The sequence below is a fragment of the Protopterus annectens genome, chromosome 2.part2, assembly GCF_019279795.1.
Source record: "Protopterus annectens isolate FY-2018-M chromosome 2.part2, PAN1.0, whole genome shotgun sequence".
Lineage (NCBI taxonomy): Eukaryota > Metazoa > Chordata > Ceratodontiformes > Protopteridae > Protopterus > Protopterus annectens.
Window position 1 is genome coordinate 658,467,918 of NC_056730.1, and position 24,931 is coordinate 658,492,848.

The 24,931-nt window shown below is 47.3% G+C and overlaps 1 protein-coding gene across 2 annotated transcripts in view; it reads left to right on the top strand.

Moving 5' to 3' along the window:
- The window catches only part of CDC25B (cell division cycle 25B), a 303,696-nt gene that overhangs the window by 101,921 nt on the left and 176,844 nt on the right, over window positions 1-24,931 (top strand). The window contains exons 4-6 of one of the 2 annotated variants that reach the window (XM_044064076.1): window positions 3,142-3,183; window positions 3,904-3,940; window positions 4,406-4,513. In XM_044064076.1, the coding sequence (XP_043920011.1) occupies window positions 3,142-3,183; window positions 3,904-3,940; window positions 4,406-4,513 (187 nt within the window). The remainder of the gene's footprint in view (window positions 1-3,141; window positions 3,184-3,903; window positions 3,941-4,405; window positions 4,514-24,931) is intronic. The other variant, XM_044064077.1, reaches the window with a different exon arrangement.

Genomic DNA, 24,931 nt, shown 5'->3' on the forward strand with positions numbered 1-24,931 from the left:
TAGCCAAGAAAACCAGCAGGTGGGAAGCACTACCTGTATGTATTGAAGCACTGGCCATCTGGTGTCCTGTTCTGCTTCCTCTTCCCATATTCATACAAAAGACTTTGTAGCTCATTTAGCAGTGCAGACTCCGTGCATTCCTCCAGGACAAGTTAGCCCAGACCTGTAGTAGGTAGATTCTGTTTGTGGATATCATTTGCTGGCAGAAATTTTCCCAAATTTTCACTCTTGTAAGCTTCCCTGGCTTCACTCAAAAGTATGCAAAGCCCTCTTTAAGGGACTTTATCTGAAGACCACAGCATTATAGGTCTATATTTTACTGGAAAAGCCAGCATTGCCACACTGCCTGTGCAGACCTCTGTCCTGGTATATCACTTTCTGGACATTCCATTGAGATTGTCTTGTGTTTGATCAACAGGGGTACTTGTTCTGCTTATTTGACAGTTGTCTTAAAATGGCAATCCCAGTTCATACATTTTATATTTAACTAGATTCCTGTCAACAGTTTGAGTTCACTTCTGGGGTGGCTGCCTTGTTCCACATGGACAGAGGTAGCCTGTATTAATTCCCATACCATAGGCTCATACCTTTGAACTTCTTTTGCTTAATTGGGGAAACTCTGTATAAATATGGTTAGGCTTGTAAAGGCTCTTGGTCTGTTAGCCTGGTAACTTATGAATTGCAATGTACCCTCTAACCTTTTTGAAATGGTTTACTTAATTGGGTTTGTTCATTTGCTAAAGTTTTATCCCAAAACTAGCTCTCCACAGACTTCTGCATGAAAGAATCTCACTTCATGAGCCATAAATGAACAAACCCTTGTTCACAAGTGAATTTATTTAATAAAGACTTGGATCTTTGCTTTTTCAATTCAGAGTTTTTACGTGTTCTGTTGAACTATGGATGTCTGTTCATTTCTGCTCTTCTTTCTTGCTTTAAGACTGGTATGTGGACTGGGAATAAGATTTTTTTCCCTTCGGGAAGGTTAAGATCCCCAAGCATAACAGGACTTAATTTAAACATTTGTTTAAAAGCAGAAGGCATGTAAAATGAACATCTGCCGTTCTAAATTCCAGCATTTTTTTTCAACTTTGTTAGAATAGAGTTGCTATTCAATTCTGAAGTCTATTGAAAATAGCTGTACCAATTAGAATTCCACAGCAGACTGCATAACAGACTGCTTGAAAGGGAGTGATCTCCTTAAAGAGGTTGGGCACGCTTTCCATCTGCTGCTGGCTTGCATGGGGGAGGGGGAGTTGCCTTGCTGTCAGTATTGCACACACTGAATGGGAAACCTGCTGTTTCTGTGTGGATAACTTGAATGAAGCTAGCTTTGTCTGGCCTCCTTCCTTTGTTAAGACACACTTCTCCCAACTGATGAAAGCTGGCAGTTGGGAGTTAGCTTGACATGTCTGCCTCGGTTTTGACTCTAGGCAGCTGAACTGCAATCCCTGCTAAGGCGAGGGTTACAATTTGCATACAGGTGATGTGTATGGAAATGAGCATTGCTCCCTCTGTAGTAAATGGTCATCTGTAACTTTGATTTAGAGTAATGTTAGTACGGTTCAACGTGGAAAAATATTAAAAAAAAAAAAAAAGCCTACCCTAGTATGCAATGAACATTTGTATATAATGGTGGCTGATATGCTAATTTTATTGTAATTGGTACAGATAGGGGTGTACTGCAGGACTCAACTGCCAAAGCGCCTCATTTGATTCCCCTTTAGGATAAATGCCCTTTCTGGTGCTACATAAGCTGGTTGTTGCAATGAATGCAGTTTTCTGCATACATTTATGATCCTACAAAGTTTCTGTTATGGGAGAATTGGTATAATTCCACTCCCATACCTCTCAACTGTCCTGATTTTTGACTCCCAGTTTTATCTCCGTTACTCTCTCTCTCTCTCTCTTCCTCCTGATAATTCACCTTTTTTTCACAGTTATCTAAATGTTTGACTAAAACTGTATTAACATTTTTTACTCTTAATAGCACTATTAATCTGACCCTGATTTGTTCATCTGTGCAACCCCCCCCCCCTGCCTGCCCACCTTGTGCTAGCCATCAAGCCCCCCCCAGCTAGACATCTATTTTACGCTGCAATGGTGGGAAAATTTCCATATCATAGGTTGAAAGTTATTAGTGGGAGGATACCATACAGACAAACACCAGGGCTGCTATGGTTGCTTTTTTTAATGTGTGAATTGTTGTAACTCCTCCCCTTTTGGCAAGAGTCCGACATGCTCTTCTAAATCCACGGTAGCTGCTGTCAATAGCAGTAAATGGCTGCACCCATGTTTTTCCTCCTTCTTGACATACAGCAGAGACGCTGTGTGTTGGGTTCACTGTCTCCACTACCCCCTTCCCCCATAGGCTTGTTGATCCTTTTGTTAAGCACTTGCGTGACAAACACAAATGAGGGAGTAGTCTGTTTCTGTTCCACAGGTACAAGCCTAGTCTACCAATGCCCCCCCCCCCCCCCCCCCTTAAACTTGCCAGCCAGGCTTGAAATGGAAATGTGGCCATTTAATCTGCACTCCTTGTTGTAGTTCAGGTTGGATTAAGATGCTGTTCCCCAGTGATTTAAACCCCATTTTAGTCTTTGCATAGCTCACTGCAGCCAGTTTGACTGATGTTCCCAGACTGTGCTTGAAAAAGCTTGTGGAATGGGCCACTCACAGCTAACTTGTCTTTATCCCACTTCATTGAGAATGGGTACCTTTGTAATGCTAGGCAGTGTTTCTTGGTTTATAAACTACTTGGTCATTCAGTCTGCTGTACTAAATCATGCTTAAACTGAATGTGGTGAGCACATTCAGTGGGTTTCCTGTGCATGAAGGAAAGTAGGTCAGTAAATAACTCAACCAAGAAATAATAGGAAAATCTGCTAGTTCATTACAGTCGTCTGGTTTGTAGCTAGTGCAAATAATTTTGGTGTTACAAGCCCTCATTGATGTGTTCATTGTTGTAGATTTTTGTACATCTTTATAGAGCATCGCCAGTGTTTGGATGACTGCTATGCACCTCATTTCAAAACTTAGCTTTAGCATAGTATTGAAAGTAGTCTGCTTATATCTGACAGTGTTTAGGCTTCGGGAGATGTGGAACTTATCAGTTGTTTAAACTATTTTTTTTTTTCTTAGTTTCAAGAGGGCAATCCTTGAATCTGGAAAAGTAATCAAAGAGTAAGTAGTAGTATGCGTTTCCTCCATTTTTACCTAGACTGCTTCTTTTCAAGTATAAGATGGTGTGATGCATAGCAGGTTAACAAGAGTGCAATTAGTGGCTTAACTTCCCATTCAGAAGGGCAAACTTTGCATTGCCACCCTGTATGTGGTACCTTGTGCCGCCCAGTCCCCAACAAATATGCTGCATACTGTGCTGCTTTGCAGTTTTCTTCCAGTTGTAGCTTTTAAAGACCTTTAAATAAGCAATTCCATTCAGAACCACATAGGTCGTGGTAGTGGGTGTTGTAATAGGCTAAATGTTTGAATCTGGGTGCAGAGTATGCTTGAGTTGCATCTCATAGATGAGATTACCCCCCCCCCCCAAATCTGGGTCCTTCTAGTGCTAACTCCTCATCAGAACAGGTGGTGTTTAACTATGGCTGTTGCAGACGTGTCTGAGGCAGAAACTATCTTTTGAAACTTTTTACTTGGTAAAATCATATTGCCCTTCTTTCTGAGGCCTTGAACGGGCTTACAGAGGCCATGATATCAGTCCTCTCTCTTCACTTACACACTGAATCTGATTAATCTAGTTGTGTAACAAATGATATTGTCACATGTCCATTGTCACTTGTGAGGTAGGGATATGCAATCCCATTTAATATTTTATGTTTGAGATGTGTATGCATGAATGCTTATTTTCCTACCAACTGCTTATACATTTTTTTTTCCCTGTAGTAGCAGACATCCCATACGAAGGATAAATTCTCTTCCGGTAAGTAACTCCCTTGTTTTACTTACTAAAATGCTGATGGAATTATTGGATAATAAAATTGTGAGTAAGCTGCATCAGAAGCCTAGACTGCAGGTTTTGTGTTCCAGAAATTTAGTTTTGGTTAAATTTTAAGACTGGTGTGCCTGTGGTAATTGGTAGCAAGGGCCTGGATTTGGTAGACCTGCCAGGAGGAACTTTTGGTATGGAAAGCTTTCATTTAATTGGGTACTTGCAGCAGCTTTCACTTGCTGTTGATTACTGTCCTTGCATATTGCAAGAAGCTGTGCTGAACTTGTATGCCATTATATTTTTAAGCCTGGGTACATTTGCATTTGTTCATACGTAAACATGTTTCAGTGTAGCTTCATTTAGTGTAACTTACTGAAACTGCACTTAAAATTTAACCATATGGCTGACTTTCTCTTTTTTTCTTTTTTTTTTCTCCCCTCTCTCCTCCTCCTCTAGGTAACCTTGGGCTGCAGTCCAGCTCTGAAAACCATTGGACACGAAGATTCTGATGTCTTTCATAGCCCTTGCACAGAAAAATTTGGACAAGATGAAAATAAAGAGAATGTGAGTTAAACTTGAGTTTTTTTTTGGGGGGGGGGGTGAAAATTCTCTTTTACAGATCTTTATCTGGATAAGACAAACCTGTGTCCTCTCAACTGCACTGCATGCATATGAATGATTTTTTTGACTGGAATAAAAGAAAATCCCGTGTTTAGCATCGTTCCCGCCTTTGTAGAGTGAACGCCTGTGTTTTTGTTTTCTGACTTGGTTTTGCATTGTGGGCATAGTAGTTAAGATATCTAAGGATACCAAGGAGCACAAACCTTCGGGTTTTAAAAAGTGCTCTAAATGTGGGTACAAAATGTCCATTACCGATGGGCATTCCATTTGTGTCTATTGCTTGGAAGCCATACATCTGCAGGAATCCTGCATGCGTTCAGTCCTAGAGTTCTCCAAGAGAGAAAGAATAAGCTAATTTTAAAGGGACTATTGAAATCCTCTTTTGAAGAGGCTATGGACTCGTCTCCCAGTGGAAAGTCAAAATCTGGCAAGTCAAAAAAGAGATCTCCGGCTCAAATCAGCCTCGTCGGAGCCCCCTGAGAAAATCTCAAAAAACTGCATCGACCTCCTCTGCTCCACTGTCCTCGGGGCCTCAGGAAGGCTTGGTATTGACTGATCCGGCATTGGCTCCAATTATATTGGAACCTCCTAGGAGCTGATCGCCCAGTCTCAGACCAGCTTCTCCTGAGAGGAGATCTCATTCTCCATCCCTGTCCTCCAAATCCTCCAGGACCCTTTCGGATGTGGATGTTAAGGTGGTTCAAAGGCTCCTCCAGTCATCGGTTTTGGCAAAATTGTTTTCGGCTCCGACCCAGTCAGCTCCGGAGCCCGTCCCGACCCCGGCTTCGATCATTCCTCCTCAGAGTGCATCTCTGTGTTCGGCGCCGTGTGATGTTTCTAGGCAAGCTCCGATGCCCCATTTGGCTTCATCGGTACCGGCATCAGCTCCGACCTCGTCTGCTCCGTCCTCTGGGTTCGGGACTTGGGATTCTTCAGTTGGGCCCGAGGGGGACATCTCAGGGCTTATTTCGGTCCAGAGTCTCCCTCTTGGTGCATCGGCTCAGGGAACTCCGACCCCCATCATGGCCTTGGAGACTGGTTGCTCCTCTGATTCGGGGGGGCTGGCTTTTGAGTCTATGCGGACTGCGCTAGCCAGATCGTCAGCTACATCAGGCGGGTCGGTCACTCTGTCCACCCCACTCTGGTGAGAGCTTCTGATCACCATGGATCACCACCCATCCATGGACAGCAGAGCACCATGGCCTAGGGATACCCGTACGAGTGGCCCCCAAATTTCTGGAGGTCCCTCAGAGTTTGTGCCTGAGGAGCCCCCCAGAAAGAAAATGTGCAAGAGGAAGCACATAGACTCCCAGGAAGAGTCCCTCCCCTCTGATACTGACCTCGAGGAATTGGAGGGGTCCCCCAAGTCATCCTCTGTTTCCTTCTCCGATATCCTGGAGATACTGAAACAGAGGTGACTGACCGTCCAAAGCCCCTTCTGAGGAGAAGTCAGTATTCCTTAAGGCTTTTGGTGCTTAGCCCTCTTCCTCTTGGGTGTCTCCACCCTTCGATGAACTCCTTGACCTGATTTGTTTAAGAGTGTGGGAAAACCCTGATTCTGTGGAGCCTGTGTCCAGGCATCCCAACAAGTTTCTTTCCACCCCCCAGGACAAAGAGTTTCTATCTAAAGGAGTCCCTGTAGATGCCACGGTGGTGGCGGCAGCCACTCAGAAGGAAGTAGCAGAGTCTTCTTCAGCCGTCCATCCTTCTAACAAGGAGTCGAGGACCATGGATCGGTACGGGAAGCGTGTCCTCTCGTCAGCAACCTTTACCTTATGGTCGCTGAATTACCTGTCTCACTTCACTCTGCTCCAGAGAGATCTCCTCAACGAGTTAGACAGTCTTGCAGGTAACGTTCCTGGGGTGGTGGCTCAGACTGTTAACGCCCAGGTCTCTACCCTCAACTCCAGGTCTCTACCCTCAACTCCATTGTTAACTCATCCATGCGGCTCATTTCGTATGCAGCCGAGGGAGCGAGTAGGGCAGCAAGCTCAGGGGTAGCCCTTAGAAGGCGAGCCTGGCTGCGCCTGTGTCACTTTGCAGAGGCCTTCAAGTCTTCCTTCACTGACACCCCCTTTGATGGTTTCTCTTTGTTTGGGACCAAAGTGAAAGATACCCTCACTAGGTGCAAGCAAGAGGGAAAGACTCTGTCTGCCATAGGGGTCCATTTTTCCCTTCCTTCTAGGCCTTATCCCAAGGCCCAACGGGGGGGGGGGGGGGGGTGTGGTTCAAGAAATCAGAGTTTTTTTTCTGCCACACAAGGTGAACCCCCCCCCTTCCAGAGGCAGGGGAAGGTGGGATTATTCAGGGAGACATCACCCCAGAGGCAGAGGGGGCCCCCGCAATTCGGGAGACAGCGATTCCTTCCATGCCTCTCCGTACTCTCGTTCCTGAGGGTGTGCCCGGTTGCGCTTATCCAGAGCCAGTCGGGGGTTGAATTTCGTTATATCCGGAAGCCTGGGAAAGCATTACCCAGGACCGATGGGTATTAACAGATAATTTCCCATTCCACTCACATCAGACCCCCCCCTGCCAATCAGAAAAATCCCAGACGTTCCACCCAGTCAAAGGGATCAAGCAGCCTCAGAGGTCTCTCAGCTGCTAGAAAAAGGAGCCATCCAGCACGTCCCCTCAGACCAAATCGGATTAGGGACTTACTCAAGATTCTTTTTACTAGATCTCAGCCAACTGAACAACTACGTACACAAGTCCAAGTTCCGTATGGTCACACTACAGTCGATTCTCCCATTGTTGGGAGAGGAGGTATGGATGTGGTATGGATGTGCTCCATTGACCTCAAGGATGCTTACTACCATGTGAAAATGGACAGGGCATCCAGAAGTCACCTACACTTCTGGCTGGGAGCCAGTCATTTCCAGATTCGAGCCCTGCCCTTTGGTCTCACCACAGCCCCCAGGTTGTTCACCAAGTGTATGGCGGTGACTGCTCACTTGGGACGTCAGGGATTCCTAGCGTTTCCGTATCTGGACGACTGGCTCCTTACTGCACCCACCAGGCATCAACTAGTTCAAACCAGGGACGCTACCATCACTCTGTCACCAGCTGGGTATAATGGTAAATTGGGAAAAATCTGCTTTATTCCCCTCGTAGCGTGTCACCTTTATAGGAGCAGAATTGGACACCATTCGAACACGAGCATTTTTACCACAGGAAAGGATCAGAGTCTTACAACATCAGATACATATGCTGATGCCCCTGAGACGAGCGAAGGCAAGATGGGTTCTCCAGCTGCTAGGGACCATGGCAGCAACAATCATGTAGGTCCCTCTAGCGAGATTGCACATGAGAATTCTCCAATGGCTCCTCTTTGTTCAATGGTCTCTCCAAAGACTTCCACTGTCTCATCCCATCTTGTTCACAGATAGATGCAAGCAGGACCTCGGTTGGTGGCTGTGCACCAACAGTTTGGATGGGGGAAGGCCCTTCGTTCCACCCATCCCGGTTGCCACGGTGACCATGGACGCCTCTCAGATGGGGTGAGGTAACATTATCTTGGCAGGACAGTCCAAGGCACGTGGAAAGATCACAAGATACATCTGCATGAAAACATCCTAGAGATGAGAGCAGTGCTACTTGCGTTGAGAGTGGTGTTCTTCTAGAGACGATTGCAATACACTCAGACAACATGTCAGTGTGGTATCTAAACAAACAAGGGGGATCCAGGTCTTACCCTCTGTGCAGAGAGGCCATGCGAGTGTGGCATTGGGGAGTAACTTCCCAACTGTTTCTGGTGGCAACGCACATTCTGGGGAAGTCCAACATGATTGCGGACAGGCTAAGCAGAGCTATTCTGGCCTCGAGTGGTCCCTGAATCGCCTGGTTGCAGAGCGAATCTACAGCAGATGGGGGTCAGCCTTGCTGCGACCTTTTTGCCAGCCCCCTCAATGCGAAATGCAGCAACTACTTCACGCTGATACGCTGATTTCCCCCCCCCCATACGGGGAGTCACCCAGGGACACACTGGTTCACGATTGGCCCTCCGGTCTGCTTTATGCTTTCCCTCCGTTTCCCTTGCTGTCAAAGGTGATTCAGAAAGCGCAATCCTTGGGAAGCAGAATCATTCTGATTGCTCCACACTGGCCTCGCCATGTTTGGTTTCCCTTTCTTCAGCAATTCATTGTGGACACTCCTTGGACTCTGGACCCTCAACCAGATTTACTGACACATGTCGGGACAGTTCCACCCCCCCACCCCCCCAGATGACCCTCCGGTTGACAGCCTGGCTACTCCACTTCCATCGTTAGTCAGACTTCATAATTTCTCACCAGAAGTGGTTCATATATTATCGTCCTCTCATAAACCATCCACTAGAAAGATTTATTCTAGTAAATAGAAAAGTTTTCTATCTGGGCACATACCAGAGGCATTGATCCTTACACCGCTCCAATCGCTTCAGTCCTGGAGTTTTGTCTATGCTTTTCCATCAGGGTTCTGCATCAGCCACCATCAAAGTTCAACTGGCAGTGATGTTCATCGTGTTTCACTGTTGCAGTCATGACTGTAGGGTTCTCCCCTGCCGGCAGGCAGCCCTCGTCAGCCAGAATACCAAAGTCTGGGTCCGGCGTCGGCTGTTCAACCATGCTCCCTGACGTCAGAGCGCCAGGAGTACAAAGCTGACAGCTGACGCCATCTTCTCCAGTCTTTCTTGCCGTGCGGTGATAGCAGTTCGCAAGTGCCGGTCGGCTGACTCCTGACTATTTTTTCTGATCTACTTCAGTCCGAAGATTTTCTTCTCCACTCAAAGCTAAGTACCCCGTTGGGGAAACTTTTTTCTTGCTCCACTCCGATGTCAGAAAAAGTTAATAATTGTATTTCATGTGGGAAGCAAATACCTCATAAGGATTTTCATTCTTACTGTATTCCTTGCTTAGGCCCTGACCACGACGTAGCTAGTTGTCGGTTTTGTGCTAGATTCAATCAACGTACAATTAAGTGAAGGTACGATTTTGCTTTTCATTACTTCGGTAGGCGCTTTAACTACAAAATGTCGTCTGATACGGTTCCGGCTACCGGAGTTCACAAACGTCGCAAGGATAAAGACAGGCCTCCGAGGTCCAAATCTGATGATAGCGCACAAGCGGAGCCAGCTTCAGGTTCGGCTGTCGTCAGTGAGGCGCTTTTGCAGCTCCTGTCGGCCATTTCAGAACAGACGGCCGAAACGGACTCTCATGAGGAGCCAACCAGGCCTTTAAATATTTCTGTTGCAGGACCTTCGGACAATGCTCCTTAGGATGGGTCCGGAGCCGCTGTGCAGGTACCGGCTTCCGAAGGGGTTTTCAGGCCTACTCCGCTTCTAATAAAGGCAAAGCCAAAGACAAAGGCAAAGACTCCTTCTAAATCAAAGACTGCAACACAGGCCTCTTCTGAACCGGCTCCCAAGTCACAGAAACAGTTACTCAAGATGGCGGAGGATTTACTTACTATGATTAGGGGTTCACATTCCCCTCCAGATAAAAGGCCAAGGCAGGATGTTTATTATGATTCCTCTGATCAGGCTTCTGTTTCCTCAGTTTCATCTTCTGATCAGGAATATTCTTTTCCTCCTTATGAGGATTCTGATGCTGAAGAATCCATTCCTTCAGCTTCTTCCCTTGAGGATTTCTCTTTTGGGGAAACTTTGCATGAAATGAGGGAACATTTCCACTGGGAAGGACAGGAGTATTCAGAATCTAAGAAAAGACTGAGGGATTTTCTTCTTCCCCAACATAGACCCCTGGCTATTCCTCTTTTTTTGGATATTGTGGATGATGCCTTTTCGGAGGCTAACTTAACTCCTGACTGTTTTCCTCCTGCTCTTGTTAAGCCTGATGGATATTACAGGGTTCCTGATTCCTATCAGTTTTTATACAAGAACCCTTCTGCTGACCCTGAAACCATTTCTCAGGGTCCTAAGGGAGTTAAGGCCGTTTCTGCCAAAAATCCCATTCCTACTGAAAAGGATTCTCGATCCTTAGAAAGATGGGGTAAAAAGGTGTACACTTCTGCTACTTTGTCCATTAGGGCTTTAAACTGTCAGTTTCATATGCTAAAATACCAGCAATTTCTCTTGTCTGTAAACAAAAGCTTACTTCCATTTCTGCCTGTGCAGATAAGGAATTACGTGACTTATTGCATGCCACTGAACAAGTTGGGAAGCATGGTTTACACTGTGGATTTGATGCCTTGTAGGCTTCTTGTAGGGCTGCGGCCTCTGGCACAGTCATTAGAAGGCATGCATGGCTAAAGGAACAAAATTTGCCTGAACAAGTAAAGGCTAAATTATTGGATGCTCCTGTTCAGCATAATGTTTTGTTTGGATCAAAAGCTGAAGAGGTGATTAAAAAGATGGAGGATAAGGCGAAATCCATGCAAACAGTTAAAGATTTCTTACAAGTACAGCCACCTAGATTTAGCAGGAATTGGCCTTCAGAACATTGGTCCTTTCCCACTTCAGACAGGCCTCAGAGGGGTAGATATAGACGCTCCAGAGGAAGGCCTCAAACACAAGCTTCTTATAGACCAAGACAGTGGACTGCTTCCACCCCTAGGGGAGGAGAGGACAGGTCACAAACTCAAAGGAAACAAACTGACTCCCTCTAGGCTACAGGAATTTCTTGCCTGGAAGCCCCTCTCGGAGAAAAACTCTCTTTTTTTTTTTTTTTTTTTTATCAAAATTGGACTCGAATAACCCAAGACAAGTGGGTTTTGGATGTGGTTTTAAGAGGTCACAAATTCCATTTTCATACCTTGCCAAGGCCAAGCGGATGGCCAGACCTTCCAAAACATCAATGGACGGAGGCCTTAAACCAGGTGGAAGCTCTTTTGGCTATGAATGCCATAGAACTGGTTCCACTTTCAGAGATGGGAAAAGGTTTTTACTCAAGGCTCTTTCTAGTCCCAAGGAAACAAAACTCATGGAGACCCATTCTGGATCTGTCGGTTTTGAACACCTTTCTAGAGATTCCAAAATTCAAAATGCTTACTCTACAGCAGCTACTTCAATGCTGTCCAAAGATGCATGGATGGTAACTTTGGATTTAAAGGAGGCATATTTACACATTCCCATCAGGCAGGATCGCAGAAAATGCCTCCGGTTCAAGCCCGGATCGAGGCACTTTCAATTCTCTGCGCTGCCCTTTGGATTGTCTACTGCGACCAGGGTCTTCACCAAATGCCTGGCTCCAGTAGTAGCTTACTGCAGACTCAAGGGAATTCAAATTTACCCTTATCTGGACGATTGTCTAATTCAGGCAGACAGCAAGGATGTCTTACTCCAACATCTAGAATTTGTACAGAACCTCTCAAGTTCCTGGGATTCTCTGTAAACATAAAGTCAAATTTGACACCATCACAACAGATAACTTTTCTGGGTGCTCTTCTAAACACCACAACCCATATGGCATTTCTGACATCCGAAAAACAATTACAGCTGGCTTCAACTTTCAGAACCTTGGCAACTTTAACTCTACTATCTGCAAGGAAATTCCTGCAGGCTTTGGGTTACATGGCCTCCTGCATCCTTCTCATACCATATGCAAGACTACACAGGAGGAAAATACAGTGGTACCTAAAAAGTGTATGGTCTCAGCATTACCACAGTTTAGACATACTGATCTCCGTCCTTCCTTGCCTTCAAAAGGAATTTCTTTGGTGGTCCAGGGATTGTGCTCTAAACAAAGGGAAACCCTTCCGTCTGCCTCCTGCCACTCAGATTCTAACCACGGATGCCTCGGATTATGCTTGGGGAGCCCATTTTCAGGGCAATTGTCTGCAGGGCCTTTGGACAAAGGATCAGAAGCACCTGCATATCTACTTAAAGGAAATGTTAGCCGTTCAGAATGCTCTATTGGCCTTCAGGAATCTTTTACAACCAGGACAACTGCTAATACGGACAGACAACACCATAGCTATGTGGTACATAAACAAGCAAGGGCGATCTCATTCCTACCCCCTTTGCAGACTAGCCATGGATCTATGGAACACAGCTCTAGCTTGCAATCTGGATCTTCAAGCTCAGTTTCTACCAGGGAAACAAAACTTCCTGGCAGACAAGTCTGAGCAGAAACCTTTCGGATCCACACGAGTGAATGCTGGACACTAAAATATTCAGGATGATAACATCAGTCTGGGGATGTCCTCACATAGACCTCTTTGCATCCCATCTCAATCAACTACAGAATTTTTGCACCAGGACTTTCCACAGAGAAGCTTGGAAAGTGGATGCCCTGTCATTCAGTTGGAGAAACCTCTCGGGATATGCCTTTCCGCCTCTTCCTCTTCTTCCACGGGTTTTATTGAAGATAAAATTTTATTGAAGATAAAACAGGACAAGCCCAAGATGATAATCTTGCTGGCTCCAAATTGGCCTCATATGCCTGGAGCCCCCTTGGGTTTTACCCCAGTCTCCGAACCTTCTGTCCCAACATCAGGGTCAGGTTCTACACTCTCATGTCAGAACTCTCAGCCTGGCGGCCTGGTTAATCCAGGGCCTTTTATTTCTTCTTTACTACCCAAGCAGGTTATGGATGTCATTTTAGAAGCCAGACGTCCTAGCACTAGAAAATCTTATGCAGGAAAATGGAAAAGATTTTGTTCCTGGATGCAAGCTCAGGATTCTGATCCTCTTCTTCCTAACATTACTTTAATTTTACTTTACTTGACAGATCTCTTGCATAAGGGTCTCGCTTTCTCTTTAAGATACATGCCTCTGCTATTTCTGCTCATTATAATACAGACTCTCCCATCTTTTCCCACCAGCTCATGAGACAGTTTCTCAGAGGAGCTAAGAACTTAAGACCTCCTAGATCTCCTCCCATTCCTGCTTAGGATCTCAACTATGTTTTGGGAAAACTAACCTTGCCTCCTTTTGAGCCTGCTGCCTCTTCTGACATCAAGTTTTTATCTTGGAAGACAGCTATCCTGTTAGCCCTAACCTCTGCCAGGAGAGTTTCAGAGTTACAAGCTCTTATGGCTTTGGAACCTTATATTATTTTTCATCAAGACAGGGTATCTTTGAGGACTAATCCTACCTTCATGCCTAAGGTGGTTTCCAAAGTGGCTTTAAATCAAACTATCCACTTGCCAACCTCTTTCCCCACTCCTCAAAATAAAGGGGAAAGGATCTTACATTCCTTGGATGTACACCGACAACTACGTTTTTACCTGAACAGAACCAAGGACATCAGAAAATCAGAACAATTGTTTTTCTTATGCTTCAAGTTCCCAAGGTAAAGCCATTTCAAAACAGACCATTTCTAAATGGATTGCTCATGGAATCAGATGTTGTTATTCACACCATGGAAAGCAAATCCCAGGGAGTATACGGACTCATTCCACCAGAGCTGCTGCCACTTCTGCGGCCTTCCTCAGGGGAGTTGCAACTGGAGTTCAGTGCATACTTTTTCTAAGCACTACAATCTACCTCTCTACTCTAAGTCTAGGGCAGGCTTTGCCTCTGCAGTCTTGCAGGGCCTTTTAGCCGCCCCTTCCTCTTTGACCACCTCCCTTTCTTTCAGCTTTGGGATTCTACCCTACAGTCATGACTGAAACAGTGAAACGCGAACATAGTACAGTTGTGTACACCTACCATAAATGTAGATGTTAGAGTGTCTTCACTGTTGCAGTCTGGGTTTCCCTCCCTCCTGTCCCCTCTTATTTTTACCTTTGTGTATTTCCTTTTTTCACCATTCTTCTGAGGTGTATTTGCAAAGGTTATGGGACCTTTTTCTTCATTTTGGGACTCCTGACATCTGGGGGAAGAAAAACTGGAGAAGATGGCATCGGCTGTCAGCTTTGTACTCCTGGCGCTCTGACGTCAGGGAGCATGGTTGAACAGCCGACGCCGGACCCAGACTTTGGGATTCTGGCCGACAGAGGGCTGCCTGATGGCAGTGGAGAACCCTACAGTCATGACTGCAACAGTGAAGACACTCATTTATGGTAGGTGTACACAACTGTACTATCTCTAATTTCCATGTAGCGAATGAGCCTAGTCTCATGGCTCAGACTATGCAAGGCATTCCTGAAGGGTACTCTGTTGCTCCGTCCCCCGTTGTCCGAACCAATCATGCCCTGGGATCTCAAGTTTTGTTCTAGAAGCCCTTGCTTTACCACCTTTCAAGCCTGCAGCTACCTGCGAATTGAAATTCTTGACCTGGAAAACAGCCTTCTTAACAGCTATCTCTTCAGCAAGACGAGTTTCAGAAATTCAAGCCCACTCTATCAAACCTCCATATTTAATCTTCCATAAAGACAGGGTCTCTCTTAGACCAAACCCTTCGTTCCTTCATAAAGTGGCTTCCGTGTCTAACCTAAATCAATCCATTGAGTTGGCGGTCTTCTTTCCCCACTTTTCTAACTAGGCAGAATTTAGATTTCACCAGTTGGAAGTACACAGACAATTACGCTTCTATCTGCACTGAACAAAAGATATCCAGAAGTCTAACCAACATTTTGCTTCCTTTTTGGAAAACCGAATGGGTTCCCCGGTCTCCAGGGTCACCCTGTCTAGATGGATATCTAGTTGTATCTCTTTCATCTATCAAGCAGGAGGTAAAGATCTGCCATTTCCGGTCAAGGCCCACTCTACTCGAGCTGTTTCCACATCCACAGCCTATCAAGCCAGATTGTCAATGGATGATATATGTGCTGCAGCTACTTGGGCTTCTCCTCACACATTCGTTTCACATTACAAATTGGAAGTGGTCTCCAGGGGCAGGTCTTCCTTTGGCTCCACAGTTCGCAGGAGTATTTTCTAGGGATACTGTCCCACAGGTAAGAATGTAAGCGAGATAGGGCTACATAACATCAAGAAGTTATGTACTCACCATAATGTTCGATGTATGTAGTCCATCTCGCCTCACATTCTTACTTATGCTCCCATCTTACCCCTTCCTGGAGGATTTGGAGGTTAGGTTGTTCTCTGCAGAGTTCCCTTGCTTAGCTTATTCTTTACCTAGATGTGATGTGTGCATGGAGTACAAATGAGTTTCGCAGCAAACTAGACCTGGGGATATGGAGTAGTGCACCATGGGATACCTGCTTAGCTCAGCCAATGAAAAACTTCGAACTAGTAAAATCTGCCAAGTTGGAGCTGATATTCGGCTCTGAACCCACGGGTAAGAATGTTTGGCGAGTTGGACTACATACATCTAACGTTATGGTGAGTATATAACTTCTTGATCTGAAGTAGGAAGTTCATTTGTCAGCAACCTGTGGGACTTGGATCCGATATCGGATCCGAGCCGGCAACTTGTTTCAAGCTAATGGATCCGAGCTCCTAGCTCCTCCCTTTACCCATAATCCCCTGCTAACCCTCCATGACCTCAGATCTAGTTTGCCGTGCTTGTGGATGGCTGGATCCCCTTGAGCTCGTCAGCTAAGTGGAATTTTACTGTGTTTTTCCTGTCAAAATTTTTCTTTTTTAGTTAAATTAAATAAGAAAAAGTGTGTGTTAGGTTCCCTTATTATTTTTACTTTAGTTTCCCTCCCTTCGCTGGTAGTTAGTGTGTGCGTGTGTGTTGTGTTTTTTTTTTGGGGCCTGTGTGTGTGTGTGGTTTTTTCTTTAAAATATGGCTGAAGCCCCAAAAGCCATATTTTCTAAATGTACCGAGTGTGGCCATAAGCTCTCCCCGGCTGATGGCCACACTCGGTGCGTTCGGTGCCTTGGGGTTGAACACCTTACCTCGGGCTGTACCATCTGTGCAGCGTTCAACCCCAGGGCACTGAAAGAGCGGAGGTCGAAGCTGGTCCTTGCAGGACTTTTACCCCCGGACTCTGCTTCGGCCTCCGCTGACTCTGCTGCTCCCGTGGCTCCACCACAGCCTGTGGTTGCTGCCACTCCTGCCCCCCTGCCTCCGTCCGGGACTCAAACTCCCGCTAAAGTGTCGGAGGACAGGGAGGCCAGGAGGGAGAAACGGAGGGAGAAGCACCACAAGCGGCAGGCCGATACCTCAGTTTCGTCCCCGCCAGCTAAGCGGGCTTCTCCCTCCACTGCTTCTAGGTCTCCTCCTCCTCTGCTCCGATCCCCTTGTTTCTCCCCGGGGCCCGAGGAGGAGGAGACCCGATCTCCGTCTGTCAGAGGCGGCATTCCAGGCCTGCCTCGGTGGCCTCTTCGAGATCTACTTTTAGTATGTTCTATGCAGACTTGGACCGGATGATGCGAAGATTCATCCAGGCCCAGCTGCAGATGGGAGTGCTTTTGCCCCCCCTCCCCCCTCCGTGGGGAGGGGGGGCTCGACACCCTTTTTCCATCCTATTGCTCCTTCTCCGACCTGCTATCCGGGTTCTGAGCGTTCGGAGCCGAGCAGCGTTGGAGCCGGGGGTGGGTCGGCGCCGACGGTACTTCGGACCCGACCCTGCCCTCGAGCCTGTCGGATCCGACCTCTCGGAGCCATGGTCCAAGCTTCGGATCCGGGGATTCAGTGTGCCTTCGGCTCCATCCAGGTCGGAGCCCACTGGTCCCTCTGATCCGATGGTCTCTGCGCCGGCTCCGATCCCTTCATCGGATCCGAGTGGGAGCCAATTTTCGGATCCAATAGAGAGTGGCTCCCCCTCGGCCTTTGATGTTGTGGAGAGGGCTCTGTTGAGAGCATCCGGACCCCGGTCCTTGCATCGGCTCCTCCCTGCACTCCCTCTCTGCTGGGCCAGGCTTTCATCACCCGGCCAAAGGGACAGCCTGCTTCGATGTCACAGATGGTTCCATTGGAACAAGATGTTGCTGGCGAGGCCTCCTCGGACAGCCCCCCTCCAGGAAGTTCCCCGCAAGCATAAGTGCAAAAGGAGGCACGTGGACTCCCCTGAGTCCTTAACCGAGGACACTGACTTGGAGGAAGGGGAAGGCTCCCCAAGATCGCCCCTGAGGATGTCTCCTTTGGAGACATCATGGAGATGCAGGATCAGAGGTGGGTCTGCCCCCAAGTCTTCCTCTGACGAGTCCATGTTTCTGGAGGCATTCGAGACAGGCCAGTCTACCTCTTGGGTGTGCCCTCTGGCCAACCCCCTGGTGGACCTCATTACCACCAGGGCGTGGAAGGATCCGGACACCGTGGAGCCAATACCGAAACGCCTGGATAGAATTCTTAGCCCCTCCGGCCAACCCCCTGGTGGACCTCATTACCACCAGGGCGTGGAAGGATCCGGACACCGTGGAGCCAATACCGAAACGCCTGGATAGAATTCTTAGCCCCCCCTCAGACCGATCACATTGGAGTAAGGGGCCCCCCGTAGATGCCATGTTGACGGCGGCAGCCACGAAGAGGGAATTGGCTCAGGAGAGCCCCTCAGTCCATCCACCGAGCAGAAAGTCCCGTTTGACCGCTTAGGGAAGTAAGTTTTTAGTGTAGCGACCTTCTCGGTAAGGTCTCTGAACTATATGGCACATGTCATCAGGATGCAGTGGGATCTTATCAAAGAATACGTTGCATCCCCCCCCTGAGTCCATGTCAGAGGATGACAAACAATTGTACTCTACCAGAATGGCCACTCTGAGATCAATTTCAAACACCTCTATGCGGCTATTGTCCCACGCCACAGAGGGAGCCGCTAGGGCTAGCGGAGCAGGCCTAGTCATGAGACATCAGGCCTGGCTCTGTCATTGCGATTTTGCAGAGCCCTTTAAAGCGTCCTTCGCGAACGCCCCTTTCGATGGTTCTGCCCTCTTTGGCAAAACAGTTCGCGAGGCACTTGTCCAGAGCGAGAAGGACGGGAAGACGTCTGCCGTCTGAGTCCGCTTCTCTGCTCCCCAGCGGTCCTTTTCGAGGAACCAAAAAGGTCAGAAGACGTGGTTCTGAAAATCACAACATTCCCAACCAGTCCTACCGTGGCAGAGGAGGACCGGGAGGACGTCACCCCAGGGGCAGAGGGGCTCCGAGAAACTTTGGGTCCAGAGAACCTTTCTCTGAACGGCCCGCGCAGCAGCCCTGAGGGGTTGCCCGGCTGCTCCACTCTGGAGGCAGTCGGGGGGCGCTTCTCGAAACACCTAGCGGCATGGGAGTCCATCACAACAGACCGCTGGGTGCTTCACATTATATCCAGAGGGTACACAATACCGTTACTCCCATGTCCCCAAATCCAGGAACCTCCCCGATGTACCACCCGACCAGAGGGAGGCCGCAGCTGCAGAAATTCGGCAGCTGTTAGGAAAAAGAGCCATCCAGTCCGTCCCCCAAGACCAACTCTGATTAGGGTTCTACTCCAGGTTCTTTTTGGTGCCAAAAAAGACGGGCGACTTGAGACGGATCCTAGAACTTTCCCGCTTGAACCTGTCAGTAACCAAAGAAAAATTCTGAATGGTCACTCTTCAATCTATTCTCCCCCTTTTAAGGGAGAACGATTGGATGTGCTCCATAGACCTCAAGAATGCGTACTACCACATTTTAATGGACAGACGATCCAGGAGGTTCCTTTGCTTCCGGCTGGGGGCCAGTCACTATCAGTTCAGGGTCCTTCCCTTTGGCCTCACCACAGCCCCCACGGTGTTTACCAAGGTATTAGCAGTGATTGCGGCCCACCTGAGACTCCAGGGAATAGAGGTCTTTCTATACCTGGACGACTGGCTCCTGACCGCCCCAACAAGGCATCTACTTTGCTTGGCCAGAGATTTCTTTCTCTCTCTAGCCCCAAAGTTAGGCATTACTATCAACCTCGACAAATCCCTTCTGGCTCCAATGCAGATCATAGAATTCATAGGCGTCAGAATAGACACCAGAGAGTTGCGAGCCTTCCTAACTCCAGAGAGAACCCAGAACCTACAACTCCATGTGCGGGCTATCCTCCAATCAGAGACTTCACCAGCGGAATTGGTCCTGAGGGCACTAGGCTCCATGGCGGCAGCGATCACGCTCCTTCCATGCGCCCATTTGAACATGCGGGTACTACAATGGACTCCTAGTGCAATGGTCTTTTCTATCCCTTCCTCTCTGCCACCCCATTGCTATTAGCAAGGCTTGCAGGAAGGCGCTACTATGGTGGCTCCAAGACTCGAACCTCCATACGGGACGTCCCTTCTGCACCTCTCCCCCTCTCGCCACAGTGACCACGGACGCTTCCGCCTCAGGTGGGGGGGCATTATTCGGGCAGGACAATCCAAGGCACGTGGAACGATAGAGACCTCCCTGCATATCAACGTTCTGGAGATGAGCGGTGCTGTTTGCGTTGCAAGCACGGACCTCCTCCCCATAGGAACGATTGCAATCCAGTCGGACACCATGTTGGTGGTCTGGTACATCAACAAACAGGGGGGAACCAGATCTTGCCCTCTATGCCGTGAAGCCATGAGAGTGTGGGAATGGGCGATCTCCTCCAATCACTTTTTGCAACGCACATTCCGGGGAGGACCAACATCCTAGCGGACAAGCTCAGTTGCACCCTTCTTACCCCGTACGAGTGGTCTCTCAATCTACTAGTAGCGAAGCAGATATTCGCAGCTTGGGGGCAACCCTGCTGCAATCTTTTTGCGTCTCCATCAAACACCAAATGCGGCAATTTCTTCGCTAATCCCCCCTCCAGGGGAAACTCCAAGAGACGCTCTGGTGCATGCTTGGCCACCCGGTCTACTCTATGCCTACCCTCCTCTACCACTAATGCTACAACTCTTACAGAAAGCCTCACGGTTGGGGAGCAGGATGATCCTCATTGCCCCGTTCTGGCCTCGGCAAATTTGGTTCCCTTACCTGTGGTCTCACCTTGTGAATCACCCTTGGATTCTAGATCCCACTCTGGATCTCATCTCCCATCCGTCGAACTTACCGACCCCAAACCTGGACAGTCTGAAACAGACAGCTTGGTTGCTCCAGTTCCACTCCTAGTTAGGACTCCCGGTATCTCTTCACCAGTCAAAGCCATCCTCGTGGCAGCGCATAAGCCCTCCACCAGGAAAGTGCATCACAGTAAATGGAAATGTTTTTCCATTTGGGCGGAGCATCATGATCTAGATCACTTTACAGCTCTTCTTCCGTCCATTTTAGACTTCCTAACTGAACTCTTTCAGGAAGGCGCTAGTTGTTCAACTGTCAAAGTGCAATTGGCAGCCCTATCACATTACCATGTGGGACATGATGCAGGGCCTTTGATGTCGGCCAAATTGTGTAAAACCTTTCTCAAGGGCACCTTTTTACTTGGACCCCCTGTAAAAGAAGCCGTACCACCCTGGGATCTTACACTAGTTCTTCAAGACTGGACTGCTCCACCCTTTGAACCCGCTGCTTCAGTAGATCTCAAATTCTTGTCATGGAAAACAGCATTCCTTGTTGCCATCACTTCAGCAAAAAGAGTGTTGGAGCTTCAAGCTGTCTCGGTGAAGCCTCCTTACCTGATCTTTCACCCAGATAGAGTGTACCTCAGGATCAATCCTTCCTTTCTTCCCAAAATAGCATCGGAAGCCAACATAAATCAATCCATAAATCTACCGGTTTTCTTCCCTAAATATCAAAATAAAGGAGAATACAAGCTGCACTCATTAGATGTTCATAGGCAGCTTCTCTTCTATACTCCTAGGACAGCTGGCCATAGACAATCCGACCAGCTGTTTGTTTCCTTTGCCAAATTTAACCTGGGGAAAGCTATTTCAAAAGTATCTTTATCACGTTGGATTTCTCAGTGTATCCTATTGGCGTATCAAGCCTCTGGTAGACCCGCACCCTAAGGAGTTCATGCCCATTCCACCCGCTCCATTTCTACCTCTGCGGCCTTCAAGTCTAGAGTTCCATTGGATGATATTTGTTCTGCAGCCACTTGGGCCTCATCTCATACCTTTATTAACCACTACACGCTAGATGTGCTTTCTAGAGGGAGAGCATCCTTTGTCTCTGCGGTGCTTCGTAATATCCTTCCATGATGGCCACCCAAGGTGCAGGTAGCTGGGAACTCTGTCCCACAGGTTGCTGACAAATTAACTTCCTACTTCAGATTAAAAAGTTATGTACTCACCATAACGTGCCATCTGATTAGGTAGTTTCATTTGTCTGCAACCATCCTCCCCTCCTTCCCCCTGGCCTTCTTCGGATCTACTGGTAGTTGGATACCCTTTTTTGGGCATATATTGAGGGGCAATCTCGATCTGAGGTCATGGAGGGTTAGCAGGGGATTATGGGTGAAGGGAGGAGCTAGGAGCTCGGATCCATTAGCTTGAAACAAGTTGCCGGCTCGGATCAGATATCGGATCCAAGACCCACAGGTTGCAGACAAATGAAACTACCTACTCAGATGGAACGTTATGGTGAGTACATAACTTCTTATTTTGACCACTGCCGCTACATGATGGTCGAATATGAGGTTATCAACCTGAGTGCCCAGGTCTCTCACCACAGGTTGTGTTTAGGGGGTTGCCATTGACGTAATCAGTAGAGGCCATGTTTTTGCCGAATGGTATGATACTTTTGTGTTTAGCTTGAGGCCATGACTTTGGGCCATGTTTTTGCCGAATGGTATGATACTTTTGTGTTTAGCTTGAGGCCATGACTTTGGCACCAGTCATTAGTTGCTGTGAGACCCTCTTGCAGTATGTTAACATCATTTGGGGAGTCAATGATCGCACCCAACTTAGTCATCCACAAACTTGGTCAGCTTATAAACCTTTTGTCTTTGCCTGGACCTCTGAGATGTAGCTGCCAAAAACAGTAGGGGTCCCAGGACAGATCCCTGAGGAACTCCACTAGTGACAGGTCTGCTAACTGAGATGGAGGCGCTTATTTTGAATTTGAGGGTCCTGTTGGTGAGCCAGTTGGCCACCCATCTAATGAGATGGGGATTTACTTCAAGTTGTTAGCTTTTCGATGATGCCTGAATAGGGGATTGTTTAAGGGCCTTGGCCAAGTCAGGGTAAGCTGTATGCACCGACTTCCCCTCATCCATGGCCTTGGTGACCGTTTCTAAAAGAAGTCAACCAGGTTCAACAAGCAAGATCTGCCCTTGAAGAACCCGAACTGAGTGGAGTCAAATGCTTGATTTACCTATGTCCTTATTTGTGAGATCCATAATACACTCCATGGCTTTACAGATCAGACTTGTCAAGCTAATGGGGCGATAGTTTCCAGGGTCAGTAATGGCACCACCTTTGTGCAAGGGATGACAATGGCAGATGTTCTTTGTGTTTCACTTTTGCAGTCATCACATTTGGGTTATCTGTTTGCAGTAGCCTGCAGTCGGCCTGATTAACAGAGTCTTGGGTCCTGAGTCAGTTGCTGTCCCTTCTTCCATGACGTCAGGTCATCAGGAGTAAAAAAACATGCAGCCGACACCATCAGTCTTTCTTGCTGTGCGGTGCCCGGAGCAGAAGCAGTTCGCAAGTGCTGGTCGGCCGACTCCTGAAATTTTCGTTTTCGAGTTTCAGAACAGAAGTCTTCAACTAAAGCCAAGTACCCCATTGGGGAAACTTTTTCTTGCTCCTTACCGATGTCAGTAAAAGTTGCATTTCTTGTGGAAAGCAAATGCCTCACAAAGATTTTAATTCGTACTGTATTCCTTGCCTAGGCCCTGACCACGACGTGCCTTGCTGTTGGTTTTGTGCTAAATTTAATCAATGCACTATTAAACGTCTGTATATTTGTGCTTCTAAATATTTTGGTTCAAGATTTAACTGTCCAGAAATGTAGTCCGTTAGCAATCCGACTACCGGAATACCTAGAAAATGCAAAGAAAAAGACAAGAGACAGACTGTCTAGGTCCAAAACTGACGACGATGCTTCTCCTAAACCAGTCGCAGGTTCGTCTGTACTCAGTGAGGTGCTTTTGCAGCTCCTGATACCCGCTACTTTTGATTCGCAGACCTCTACCGAGACCCATTCGGAGTCCGATATGCTGCAAGATGATTTGTGTTGTACCCGCGGATGTCTCTATTTTAGATGGGTCCGGAGCCGCTGAGTAGGCACCGGCTTCTGAGGGTGTTTTCAAGCCTAAAGATTTGTGTATTAAACTACGCCATCTTCAAAACTAAGGCCAAAATCTACTTCTATGTCTAAAAAAAACTATGCTTGGGCCATGTGTTACAGGCCCCAATGCCTAAAAAACAAATCAAAATGGCTGAAGATTTAATTACCTTGATCAGGGGTACCCATCCCCCTCCTGCTAAGAGGCCTAGGCAAGGCACTGACTATGAATCTTCAGATCAGGTTTCTATTTCTTCTGATTTTTCTTCAGAACAGGATTTATCTATACCTACTTATGAGGACTCGGATGCAGAAGATTCCATCCCATCTGCTTCTCCCCCGAGGATTTCTCTTTTGGAGAAACTTTACATACCTTAAGGGAACACTTCCCCTGGGAAAGTCAGGATTTCTCTGAATCTAAAAAGAGACTTGGGGATTTTCTTCTTCCTCAGCATAGGCCTTTGGCTATACCTCCGGTTCTAGACATTGTTGTTGTTGTTTTCTCAGAATCCAGTATGACTCCCGATTCCTAAGCCAGACAGATACTACAGGGTTCCTGACTCTCATAAATTCCTTTTCAAAAACCCTACTGCTGACCCTGAAACCATTTCTCAGGGTCCCAAGGGCGTTAAGGCTTCTACTGCTAAAAATCCTATCCCTTCAGACAGAGATTCCAGGGCGCTGGGTGGATGGGGTAAGAAGGTTTACACGTCTGCAACCTTGGCAATCCGGGCTTTAAACTGTCAATTTCATATGCTTAAATATCAACAGCATGTCATGGGTTTACTTAAACAGAAAATTATGTAGATCTCTGACTGTGTGGAAAATAGAGTTGTAGGATTTATTACATTCAGTTGAACAAGTTGGAAAACAAACTTTGCAATGTGGTTTTGATTCTTTGGAGGCCTCTTGCAGGGCTGCTGTTACTGGATCTGTGATAAGGCATGCTTGGCTCAAGGAGCAAAATCTGCCTGACCATGTTAAAGCAAAATTGCTGGATGCTCCTTTACAACAGGACAGCCTCTTTGGTAGTAAGGCTGAAGAAGTTTTAAAAAAGATGGAAGATCAAGCTAAATCTATGCAAACTCAAAGATTTCTTATAAGTGCAGCCACCCAGATTTAGTAGGCACTGGCCTACTAAGAACTGGTCCTTTCCAGTTCCCACGAGAGCCGCTCAAGTCAAATCCAGACACTCCAAAGGTTCTAGGTTTCAGTCAGAAGGAACAAAACAATGGGGTGCCTCCACCTCCAAATCTGGAAGCAACAAGGCACCTCCCTATGGTAAACAGTCGCAATGACTTTCCACTGCAATCACCAAGCACTTATCTTTTGGCCACCCCTTTGGGGGGAAAACGGGCACTTCATGCACGAAACTGGCAACTGATTACCAAGGACAAATGGGTTTTAAATATAGTATCCCAGGGATACAGATTTCATTTCCACATGTTGCCAGTCCCAAATGGATGCCCATATCTGCCTCCAAATCAGTGGGCAGAGG